At 43.3% G+C, this 13,229-nt stretch overlaps 1 protein-coding gene across 4 annotated transcripts in view; it reads left to right on the forward strand.

Annotated features, from left to right (window-relative positions):
- dnmbp (dynamin binding protein) overlaps positions 1-13,229 on the forward strand; it is a 38,797-nt gene that overhangs the window by 9,583 nt on the left and 15,985 nt on the right. For 3 of the 4 annotated variants that reach the window (XM_029527614.1, XM_029527616.1, XM_029527615.1), the window contains exons 2-4: positions 1,389-1,543; positions 2,418-2,540; positions 4,141-6,369. In XM_029527614.1, coding sequence (XP_029383474.1) covers positions 1,399-1,543; positions 2,418-2,540; positions 4,141-6,369 — 2,497 coding nt within the window. In that variant the 5' untranslated portion in view covers positions 1,389-1,398. Of the gene's footprint in view, positions 1-1,388; positions 1,544-2,417; positions 2,541-4,140; positions 6,370-11,195; positions 13,105-13,229 lie in introns of those variants that run through there. The other variant, XM_029527617.1, reaches the window with a different exon arrangement.

The raw sequence follows: 13,229 nt of genomic DNA on the forward strand, positions 1-13,229 counted from the left end.
CGACCTGCTGTATATTGTTTCATATTGTGTGCATATAAAGGCTTTTTGCATACAGCTTATCTGAATTAATAATGTATGAAATAAAAAAAAAAAAACAATAATATTCAATAAATGGAGCAGTTTGTGCTCATTGGATTGGCATTAGTTACAGCCCATTGGCCTGGGTTTCACTGGTTCTTTCACACTGTGTGCTGTTGAGCTCACAACTTATCGTGCATTAAACAGCCAGAACCAGCTGTTTTGTTCAGAAAGTAGTCCTCCTTAACCTCTTTAACCCGTATTCACACACACACACACACACAGACAGACACACTAACTCAACACCGTCTTTCTTCGGCTAATGCTGGTCATCTGGCCCCCCTGCATCTCCTCCACGCCCAGGATAACCTGAGCTGTGTCTGGGGCGCTGATCTGGGATAGAGTCCTCTCCCTCTCCCCCGCTTGGCTTCATGGGCCCACTTAACAGAGGCCCCATTGACGGTGGTGAACTACAGCCCTCTTCTCTCGTTTCCCGTCTCTTTCAGCGTGTCCGTCCCCACCTGTGGTTAGTCTGTCTCCAGATAATGATACACAGGGGCTGCTCAAATACTTATTAAATGCCCTATTTGCGTTGTTTTGTGTGTGATTTGCTCATTTTAGTGATAAATAAAATTGTCAGCAACAGAGCACAGATTTGAATAATTGTCATGCGCCTGAACGTGATGAATGCGGTGGTTTTTCCCAAACCCAGGGATTCTTCTCACTCGTGATTATATAGTAGGTGCCTGCATATGCAAACTCCTAACGTCAGACTGGATACACAGTCAGTTGGTAATTGTGATTATATCCAAAGGTATTCATTATTTAGGTTGTGATTTAACTGATTGATGCAGGAAGCAAGGGAAGAGACCTAATGACTTCATGTTGCTCCTAACTGGAAACATTTACACGACGAACACACATCTCACTTGCAGTGTTGCTAATGCAGTAGCTGTCCCTCAACACACAAACACATGAGGAAGATAGAGGAGTGCTGAGGAATGTCTTTCAGCCTTTCTAAGTACAGCTTTCACTTTTGGTTTTCTCCCTATTCTGTCTCTCCTTATATTGCAGGTTTCTCACTTCCCCTTTCATTTGATGATATCATCTTAGCTCTGAAGCATTTGTTAATTTGCATGGTGAGGATTTTAAATGGTACTTTGTGTGCCTTATTTGGAAACAGCGACACATTGCCTGATGCCTGATTTTTATTTTTAAAATTTTTTTAATATATATATTAAACTTCTCACTTTAAACTTTTTGTTTCTCTGTTTGATTGTTTTTGACATACATTTGTATAATTATCTGTTGTCAGAGTAAGTTTCTTTAACAATCTTTTAATCTCTGTCTCGCTCTCTGTGCCTCTGCAGGTTATGAGTGATGGAAGCAGGAAAGGTGGTGCGTGCCGTGTTTGAGTTTCTCCCCAGCGTCTCTGAGGAGCTGCCACTCTTCACCGGTGATGTCATTGAGGTGCTCAGTGTTGTGGATGAGTTCTGGTTGCTTGGTAACAAAGATGGAGTCACAGGTAATGTGTCAGGCTCGCTATTGCTGCAAATAAACATGTATGGTTGAATAGCTCTGCAAAGAAGAGGGGCATTGTTCATTTCAAAGGACTTTAGCCTAACTGAACCATTGAAGCACTGAATTCTGTGTGTTATTGCCTTTTATCACTCTTCAGTAGGTCAATCTAACCTGAAAAAAAGGAAAGAACGTATTAACCAAAAAGTATTATGCTCAGTCAGATGGTGGTCAGAGAGAAACACAATGCATTCTGGTCAGCGCTGCATGCCTGACCTGTGCATCATTGTTCTTTTGCTTCCTCTGTCCTGTAAGGGTCAAATTCACAAAAATCCACCTGAGTGTTTTAAGAGTAAAATTCCTGTAATGTGTTAAAGAACACGCTGAAGGGGAAGTGAGTGTGGGGCTTGTTTCAACAGCTCATCGCAGAAGAGCAGAGGATACCAATTAATCTATGACATGACTTCCCCAGAAGGTTGAATCTGTCTTTGCTGCTGGGTGAACACCCAAATTTGGGAGTGCAAAGAAGTCCACATCCCGTTCACTGTAACTGAACTTCTCCTGATTTGGATTCTAATAGCAATGCAACATTTTTCACATATTATCAAACGAATCATGAAGAGCAAACTAAAACAGTTGGCATCAAAAAAGTGGAATTTAGTGTAGTTGCATGTTAAGAACTGCAGATTATTTTTCTCTTTCACTGATTCCAGTATACAGAGGATCTCATAAGACTGCACCACATGTGAGATATTATTGGAAAACTATCCAAAGAAGAATTGAGGAACCTGCCATTTTCAGTATTAGTTTTTTCTACTAGGAAAGAGAAATTGCATGATGTCATTTGACTGTGTTTTGTCCTCTTTATGTTCCATTATTAGGTCAGTTTCCCAGCACTTTTGTGGAAGAGGTTACCATTCCCAGCACCAAGCCTGGAGACCGACTCTACGTATGCATCAGTGATTTCAGCTCAGCAGAGCCAGGCAACCTGTGTCTGAAGAGAGGTATGGACATGCTGCACCTATACAGACAATTATCTTTTTATATATATATATTAATGCAATATAAAACTGTATTATTCTTTGGCTTTGGAAAGTTTGATTCTCTATTTTTGGCCTAACACAGAAATAATGAACCTATCTGACCCCAATCATCTTTTGTTTTTAAATCGGTTGCTTGATGTGATACTGTGTCTTAAAATAGCACCATTGGTCTAATGGGGCGTACTCTCTCACTCAGTTTAACGCTTCTTGTTGATGTTGCAGTACTCAGGTAAACTGTTTGCGTTGTGTTGTGCTGTTGTGTATCTGTGTTTGGTTGTGTTGGACCTCGTGACCTGAAAGTCAAATTGGTTGTTGCCTTGTCTCCACTGTCACAAACTGCAACCAATCCACCCGGTTAAATGTTGCCTGTTTGGGCAAAATCACACAGTGAGTTTTTTTTTTTCTGCAGTATTCAGTTTTTTCTTGTATTACCTGATATATATTAGCTTGGTCAAGATGATTTGTGACAAAGACAGCACCGATTGGATCTTGTAATGAAGGCAAACACTGCACTTCCTCGTGTCATGAGTATGTGCATATTATTGATATAATCAGTAAAACAATTCTATCCCAAGGCAAGAAAACTATGAGTTCAGGATTAAACCTATTATATTACTGCTGTAATGTGAGACACCAATTCACTGTTAAAACAGCAACCACAAGATTAATGTCCAGAACTCCCCACTAGATGTCCCCAGTTTCCAAACTGAAGCATATATAAACTGTACTGCGGTTTTCTTTTCACATTCCCCAATCCTCCGATATGATTACATTAGTTGTTATTTGCTTCTATCTTTATTTTTCACTCAGCTAAGCTCAGACATACAACACTGATATCTGCAGTGTTCCTTCAAATTGGTGAAACATTTCCTGTAGTCTTTTACTGTCATTAGATGTCCTGATATTATTTGTAGTTGTAGTTTTTAGTTCATGCTTTGTGAACGTGCATTGAGCAGTTATATTGATTTCTTATCATGAATAACACTTTCAGGATTAGAAGAAAAATAGGAAACAGTCCAGCCAGTGTTAGGGTGGAAATGTGGAGGTTCATTTCCAGTATGATTTTCCATGCTCGTCCTGGCAATGTTCCAGTTTTGGTTGCAGACACAATGGGAGGTGGAGCCGCAGGTCTTTGGAATGTGACCTCCATGACTTCTGCCTGACTAGTCTGCATTCCCGTAATCCCTGATTTCTGCCAGATTAGCATTTGACACTAGTCTAGTTATTAAAAAAATTTATTATGAATAAGATCTAAAATATTGTTGCAGAACCAAAACTACCTGAGAGATTCTGTTCCTGGTCTATTCAGTTAAATCCTTATCACAGCAGTGCACACATCAATTATCAAGCTCTCTGCTGCGGTTTTCTGTTGGCTCCTACACAAGCACAGATTCTAGTCCTGCTCTTCCAGCTCCCTCTGTTGTTTTGCCGAGCTCATAATTGTATAAAAAACAAAAAGCAATCAAAAACTGTCTAAAGTGCAACATGTTAGTGTTTAATTGATTTAACTCCATATAGTGCTTTGAACATTAAAAGCAATCTTCATCCTCTGTCTTTCTAGGTGATGTAGTAGTTGGAGAGGCGGGAGGGTCCATGGACCTTGGGGAAAGGTGGCAACGTGGCTGTAATGCCTGGGGAGTCCGTGGACTCTTCCCAACATCGTGCGTGAAGGAGCTGAATCTGTCAGGACACTCCAGGCAGCTTTCTGAACGCTCAGCTCAAGCCCAGGCCTCAGAGCTTCCACCCTACGCCCTGGGTCAGGCCCGGGCACTTATGAACCTCCATGCACAGCTTAATGAGGAGCTAGATTTCCGCGAAGGGGACCTGATCATTATCACAGGCCTGCCCGAGCCAGGCTGGTTCCAGGGAGAGTTGGAGGGCCGCAGGGGAATCTTCCCAGAGGGGTTTGTTGAGCTCCTTGGCCCCCTCCGGTCTCCACAGGAGTCTGTAGACTGTCAGTATTTGACCGATGAATATCAACAATTCAGCTATGAGGACCCGGAGGAAGGTGCTGAAGAAGGAGAGGTTTTTCTCAGAGAGGAAGTGGAGCAGAGGGAGCATGTAATGGAAGAAGACGAAGAGGAGGAGGGTGGTGTTTATGGAGTGGCACTGTATGAGTTTCGGGCCATGGAGCCAGGTGAGCTGGACTTTGATGTGGGGGATCGCATACGAGTGATAAACACATTGGAAGACGGCTGGCTGGAGGGGGAGGTGAGGGGGCAACGGGGTATTTTTCCCCATCGTTTTGTCAAATTAGATGACAGCGGGCAGAAAACTGCAGAGGACACAAATGTTGAACTAGAAGAGGATAAGGAGAACAGCTGTACTTCTGAATTCACCTCAGATTGCTTTCTTCCCAACGGGTCGGCGAATGATGCTGAATGGCGGACATATGAAGACCACACAGTGTGGGACCTGGACTATTTTGAGAGGACCGAGGAGCAGAGGTGGCAAAATGAAAACAAAAGCACTGTGGTTCAAACCAACAACGGAGCACAGAGAGAGGGGGGCATGAGGGCAGACTCTCAGCCAAGTAGGCCTGTTGTCCCGGCACAAAGACGGCCTGAGAGACCCAGATCCACTCCTCCGGCAAGGCCCAGACTCCCACCTCGCCCAAGCCTGCCTGCACGTAGCCACAAGCACCACAATTCTTCATCTGGCACATCTCGGTCAAGCTATACTAATGGTACTGCTCGGCCATCACAGCCCAGACTAACTCACAGCCTGACCCTCCCTCACACTGGCTGGTCTAAAGACAGCAGACACTACCAGACGCCTCCAACAGACGGAGCAACCACAAATTATGGAAACACCAGTCTTGGCCAGGCATTAATTAACCTTGTTGAAGCTCACAAACAGAAGAAGCTGACTCGCCATGCTAGTGTCAGTGATGCTGATATGATGATGGGTGGTGCTGAGACACAGACGCACTCACAGCAGAGAGAGCACGGCTCCAATGGAGTGCTGCCGTCCTCCATCACCTTAGATGCCCTGCCGACCTCAGCCGGTGATTTGGAGGCAAAACTATCCCAGCAGCTTTTTGAATTTGAGAAAAGCTTGACCTCTTCATTTAGTGATACCAACATGAGTTCTGGGGCTTCGAGGGACGTGTCGTCTGTAGGTGACCTGAACCAGCAATCACATATCTCACGGCACTTTTCTATTCTGGATTATAGTGATGAAAGCGATATTATCAGAGGCTCCCTACATTCTCCAGTTTCGCACCTCGTACAGTCTAAATCTGCCTCTTCCTCTCTGGAGAGGCGCCGGACGCTGCGTCCTCCACCTCCTCGTCCCAGAGTGCTGCGTCCCCCAGCTCCGGCCGCATACAAACCAGCCCGCCCCGCTCCACGTCCCCCTCCCCGCTGCCCGAGACCAAATACAGCTCCTCTGCCCAACAACGCCCTCACAAGCAGCCCCATCTTCTACAGCCCAGATGAACCGGCCGCAAGCATCCTCAACCATGTAACGGAGGGTCAGGCTGAGTTTGGTGACCTCGCAGATGCCCAGGAACACGAAATCCAGCGCCAGCTAGAAGCAGAGAAAGAGCTGGAGAGAGAGATGGAGTTGGAGAGTCAGAGACAGAGGGAAGAGGAGGAGAGGTACCAGCTGTTGCTAAGGCTGCAGGAGGTGGAGCACGACATGGAGGCATACGCACACACGGCGGAGGAGCTCAGGGCCATGCTGGAGGAGGAGGAGGATGAGACGGCTCGCACGCAAGCGATGGAGAATCTGGAGTTCTGCAACTACACGCTGGAGACACTCGCCCTGGAGCAGCAGCAGCTACAAGGTAAGACTGCTGGGGAATGGACATGTTTTTTGGGAGATTTCATGCCATTATTAGATAGAGAGCAGTAATAAGGTGGCAGGAAATGAAATGAAACCCTCAGGTCACAAGGGTTTAGGTTGATGGACCCAAAAGCATACAAACATAACACAATGGAGCCTACAGGTATTGGAGGTATGAGGCATGTTGGATGTAACAAGTAAAGTCACGATTAAAAGTTAGGCCAAAGGCAGTTAAATGGTATAATTTGTTAAATGTGCATGAAAAAAAAATGCAAATAGAGCAGAATTTGTATTAGCTGATATCATAGTTCACCTCTGTTGCCTGCAGGCTAGTTCAAACCTTTTCATTTTCTGAAGACAAAATCCAATAAAACAGGAATCTAAAAAGGAGACATCAGTACTTAGTAGACTTCCTCTTTGACCCTGATTCCACTGTCACACTCAGGCACAAACACTATCCCCTTATTCACTCTCAAAGATCACAAAGATCAAAGATGTGTGAAGAATGTGTTAATGGTGTATATCTATGTGTGTCCGCACTGAGGAATTCACATTTGAGTACAGTGATCAGTTAGGTATTATTAGTTAATGGCTACTACTTCTCAATCTGATTTCTTGTTTCAAACCGCATTATTTTCCTTGACTATAGTCAACATTTTCTAAAATTGAAGTTTCTCTAAATAAAAGATGAAATGGAATTTGTTAAACACCACAATAAGTCTCAAAGTTCGTCTGTACATTAGAATTCCCCACCATCCATTATAAACCATTTTCTCCATTTAGTTCTACATATGATAAATAGAGTGATTGTCATGTTTTTCTGAACAAATGCAATTGGATTTTTGAGCTGTATTGATCCACAGTCAGTCAGAGCTAATTGGTTCAGCTTTGTTTTGCCCATCTCTCACTATCTGGCACACAGTGCTGTCATCGGGTCTTCAGCAGCCCAGCACTTTTTCACATAGGTACGAGGTACGTTCCTGCACGTAGTGATAGGGTAAAGCAATGCACGTGGGCCTCTGTCTCTTTTTCCACTCTCCGTCTCTTCCTCCCTCTCTCTCTCTCTCTCTGTCCATGATTTTCCTTCCTACTTTGACCCTCCTTGGACCTTCTCCACTCTTCATTTCTGTCCCTTATCTGGACTAAGGAGACTGAAGACACTGGGTGTGGGGTTTTTGGGACAAGGACAGATTATGTCTGAAGTGTGGTTGTTGCGAGCTGTGGCAGGGCCTTTGGTACGTTTCTCCACACTGTTTGGGCTGGTCTGGAAGGCCAGCGCCAGCAGAGCGACAGGTAGGCTGGACCTCAACGTGGTGTTTGTAACTTTATTTGTTAGACTGGCGGGCTTCTTGACAATCTCTTCTCACTGCATTTGGTAGTTTAGTGCTTTACTTGAGGACATTAACAGTTGTTGTTGAGAACGTTTGAGAATGTCATATTGAATGATGAGAAATCAGTTTCCGTCATGGTACTCCTGTCACAGTGTCTCTACATAATTGAATTTGAACTTGATTATTGATGTCATGCTCCAAAAGCAGATGCTTATCTGGTTATTTTATCCATAAATCTCACGCCTTCTGGATTTTGATTTTGGATGAATAGCCTATTATTTTTCCAATCTGTACCTGCTACTTGATGTTGAGCAGCAGAGTTCACTACCCACACTCTCACCCACTTGTACAAATGTCCTTATTCATATAAAAGTTTAATCACTGCCGTTCACAGAAACAACCAGACTGCATTCTTATGTTCATGTTTCTTATTTTACGCTTTGGCTCAAGTCTTAGTTTCAGGCCTATTGAAGAAATGCTAATTGAAATTTTTAACATTACACTGACTGATCTTGCCAAGATAGTATGATTACTACAAGATGAATCCAGTCTACTTTAGTTTGATAGTTATTGATGTTGTTATGTCATATACGAGTGTCTGTTTAAATGAGTCGCTTCCTGTTAGACGCCATCATTCACTGTCTGATGCCTGTCAGCTGGTAGATGCCTCACCTTTATGTCTGTCAATGAAGAGAGTCAGCCTGAGGTTAAATTTGCTGTACGTGCCTTGAAGTTTCTGTTCTCTCATCACCCTACAGGAACTCAGTAATAAATTCACACATTCATTTTCTGGCTCTCCTTTGATATTTGCCACACTTTTAGATGTGGAAATGGTCAAATATGGAGACATGACTGGTTGATGAGATTCAAGACCCGGAGGGGATGAAAAGCCAAGAATACGCCTATTTCCATATTTAAATGGTAAACATCAACACATTAGTTTGACACTTAAGCCATTAGAAGTGTATGTTAAGATGATATTAAGTGTCCCTTTCTTGTCCCTCTTATGCTACAGGTGTATAAATATTGCGCACACTCTTCGGCTCTTAACGCAAAAATGTCTTTGTCATCCTACTGCTATGCATGTGTGCACACACAAAAACACACACAGGAGTTTTTTTTCCATGCTTTTGCAGGGTGTGTTCCTGAGCTTGATGTTTCAGAGACAATGGCAGCTTATTGTTCAAAGGCAGGGAGTAACTTCAACATAGAGCACATACACATGCAGAAGTTGACAAAAAAATCCTCATAGAAACTTAAAGGCACTAAATAGTAAAGCTCAAATCTTAAAGAATCAGCCACGTACTGTTCATGCTCAATTTGATTCTTCACTATATATATATTATATAATAATATATTATATATATATATATATATATATATATATATATATATATGTATATGGTGTATGTGCTGTTAATTTTTCCACTTTGAATTACCTGCATAATATTTATATCAGTCTTGCAAATTCATGTTACAAATTACTGTTGCCAACTTCATCTGATAAATAACTCAGGAACCAATCACAGAATATTTTCATTCTATCATGATCCAGTTCCACTAAATTTCAGTGAATTAGGATGCAAACTTGTAGCCCCTTCCTACACAGGGCCTACAGGGTCTTATAATTTGATGTTTGAAACATGCAGGATGGCAGCTGTCAGAAACAGCCCTCTTTTTCTCACACACCATCTCCACCATCTCTTTGTGTTTCGTCTTTTCTTATTTAAGCTCTTTGACCTTCAGTCTGCTTTAATTCTTTAAACCAACCATTAACACCCCCCATCCGCTTCTGTGACACCACAGCCTGATCTGTTTAACACTGTTTTCAGGATCTGTTTCAGCTTCACGTTTCCCTCAGTCAGCCTTAGAAAATAGGAGACTTGTAGGCTGCAGTCAGTTTGATATATGACCTTATGCCTGGACGTCACATCGCAGTGTTCTTGATACTCAGAATGTTGATTAACAGCTTGATAGCTTCATCTGCATAAACTAACACAGCCAAGAAGAAGAATGTTGAGTTGACATTCCTGCAAGAAACACACATGCGCAACTTTACAGTTTCAGTTCTGTCTGGCTGCTGAAAGATGAGATGTTGAGCACTGATAATTAAACAGCCTTACATAAGAATACACAACAACAATTGGTTAGAGAGATTTTTGTACTGAACCTAAGCTTGTGAGACTGTATCTGTTTTGTTGTGCACCGTTTTAATTAAATCTCTGTCATGACATTTTATTTACAAGACCAAAAAAACACAGATACAGCTGATTCAAAGATATTTTTGTGTTATATTTCAGTAGCATCAAGACAAATTACTTTTTATTTTCTCAGTTATTTTTAGTAAAGAGTGATAGGTTATTTAAGGGGGCATGTACAGGCTCCTTAATTAAAGTAAGCACTTCTAGTTTTATTTATCAGAAAGAAAAATATCAGAAGTTTTCTTTTTTTGGAATAGCTGGTTTGTTGATAAGGTTTCCATTTAAATTAAAAAAACAGGCTCATACCAGCCTTAATAATTGAAATTGTTTGGGTTGATAGTAAATCAAAACTATCCCACAAGTGTATGTGTCTGTGTGTATCATGTGTACTTGAGCATTTGCAAAGTCCTACACTTGCCTGCCTCTTTGATGCAGTTAAGTTGAGGGGGAGGGATTATTATACTCCAGCTCTATGAATAGGCTTGAGTTTTTTCTCACACTAAAAGTTCGTGTCTCTGCTGAGAGAGGGGACTGTCTTCAACAATAGCTCATTGTACACACCAGCAGCTACTTTTTCAGTTGCTGCTCTGGTCTAATCAGGCTGTGTTCTCAAAAACATTTCCCTCTCGATGCTCATTTACGCTAACTAGAGCTCTAACTAGAGCTTTTTTTTCATTATTATTATTATTATTGTAGACTCCCCTTTCAGTCTGCTGTTATTTTAAAAGAAAACTGCTCTTCCCTGACATGTAGGTAAAGTCAGTCATCCTGGCTGAGGTCGGTTTCTTGCGAGTTTCAGTTTAACTATAAATGTCATGGCCTTTGGACCTGCGTTTGAAGTTTCACTATGAAAGCTAGAGTTGGTTGTAGACAAACAGGAATAAGTTGTGTCACTGCTGACCGCACAAATGGCCTGGTAATCACAGCATTGTCAGGCAAAGACAAAGCCAACAGGATACATAGAAGGATGAGGAATTGTTCATGGCAGTAAAAAAAAACAAAAACAAAAAAACATTTGATAACAATGTGAAGTGAAATGAGTCCCCATTAAAGAAAATCTCTAGACAGGTTGTTTTCCTGCAAATAGAGGTACGAGCCAGTTGAAACTGTGGGAGGGACTAATAAGCTAATCCTCCACTCATGTGACTCCACTGAATCATTAACCCAAGGAGGCCCCTCCTTCTACAACTCTGCTCCCCCTCTCCTTCTACGATTCGCTGAGATGGCTGTTGGGAGGGTGTTATTCATCTCCACTGTGGACTGGGAGGTGCTTGGGCAAGACAGTCCTGCTGAGGCAGTGGAGAGGAGACAGAAAACAAGTGGGAGAGTTACAGACAATATGCCTGACAGGTGGAGTCTCCCACAGCACTTTGTTATGGAATGCAGGACTTTGGAACGAGGGAGTAAGCCACGTTGAACAGGGAACTGTATCTGTACCGGGTTGGCTGATCCAAAGAGCAAAAGTCATGAAGAGCCCGGTGGTTTATGGCAATCCAGTTATGTTTGCTCCGGTGGACTGGAACTATCCAGCTGGAGCTCCGGTGAGGAGAGGGAAGAGCGTGGAGGAGCTGGGGGACGCTGGCTGGGCCAGAGAGAGGGAGAGGAATGCCCATTTGCAACAGCTACAACAGTTGCACCATCTGCAGCTTCAGCAGCAACAAGTTGGATATCCTGGGTATGGAGTAGTCCCTCCTGGATTCCCACAGGGACCAGCCATGGTAGCAAATCCCGGTGACCCACTTCCAGCTCCAGGCTGCCCAATGCCAGTCCATGGCGGCATGATGGTGCCGGTAGGCGGGCCAGTGCCACCTCCAGGGCATGTGCCAGCTCCCTGGCCAGTACAATGGGGGGAACAAGCTCAAATTAGACAGGCCAATGTCGGCCAACAACCCAGCTGGGAATATGATGATCGGCAAAAGGCGGCTTTTAAAGACAAGATGCATCAAGGCCAGGATGTTTACTTCCACCCCGGCTCACAGGATGGTCACCTGGACCTGAGGATATCTGAATGGAAGGGAAAACACTGTTTCTACCAAGGCCCGGAGGATCACGGTCTACAGGACTACAGCAGAGCGCCACATGAAAAAGACATTAATGACTTAAGAAGTCCAGAAAGGTATGGTAAATTGGATGAGGACAGAAGAAGAGAAGATTGGGTTCGAGAAAATGACCATTACTCTGAACGGTATGATTATAGAAGTCACAGAGGTCTGGATCATGACTATGATCACAAGGACAAGTACAAGTACAGAGATCACTATGACAGAAAATACAACGAACGCTACAATGACAGAGAACAGCAATACTATGACAGTCGGAAACGCCGAAATCTCAGAGATCATGAAAGTTATGAATATGAAGACTACCATGATAATAAAGACACTTACCCTCGTAGAGAGAATTACAGAGACAATGATCACTACTATGACCACGACAGGGACCGTTATGACTACAAAGAGAGCTGTCGCTACAGAGAAAAGGAATATTACCAGCGTAGAGATGACGACTGCTATGATGATGAGCGAAAGCATCGGGACCGTTACTATGCAGAGGATCGATATGATCGCAGAGAAAATACCAGCAAATACAAGGATGTCCATGATCTAAGTGGGGAGGAAACTTACACCAGTAAAGGAAGGGGCAGGTATGACTATGAGCCTGAGGAATATGGGGGTTATAAGGAGAGGGACCGCTATAACAGGTACAGAGATGCAGATGATGACAGGAGAGGGGAGCACTATGACACCAGGAGGAGGGACAACTACAAAACAAGGGAACATTATGAGAGAAGGGATGTGGACCACTACGACCATGACAGTGAAGATCGCTACGCATCCAGAAAAGAAGGGGAGCGTTCCCACAGCAAGCCCAGAGACAGATACCGAGATTTTCGCTCAGTATCTGCAGAAACGCGCTATGAGGAGTATACTGAAAAACATCGAAAGACCCACTGCGAAGAATGGGTTGAGGAGCAGAACCAAAAGTTGGCACTCAGGGAAATGCACTCTTTTGAGGATCCCGTTGAATATGGGCAAAGTGACGACCAGGAAAAGGGATACGAATCCAGTGCTGGGAGTGTCGGTTCAAGACGGGGTCGCAAGCCAGTTTATGTGGGCTCACTAGATCGGAACAGCTTCTACAGAAAGACCGCTCCAAGCTCACTGCAGAAGTCCAAGTTTGCGACCACAAGGAGACAAAAACAAGGTAAAGACCAGGAAATTGCCATGTGAAGGAAGCCACTCCACCGGCTGTATTCACACATCATGAAATATATCTGTGATTATTTCTTCATCTGATGGTTGACACCTCCCTAAGATTCATCAAGATAG

The sequence above is a fragment of the Echeneis naucrates genome, chromosome 19 (assembly GCF_900963305.1).
Source record: "Echeneis naucrates chromosome 19, fEcheNa1.1, whole genome shotgun sequence".
NCBI classification, from domain to species: domain Eukaryota; kingdom Metazoa; phylum Chordata; class Actinopteri; order Carangiformes; family Echeneidae; genus Echeneis; species Echeneis naucrates.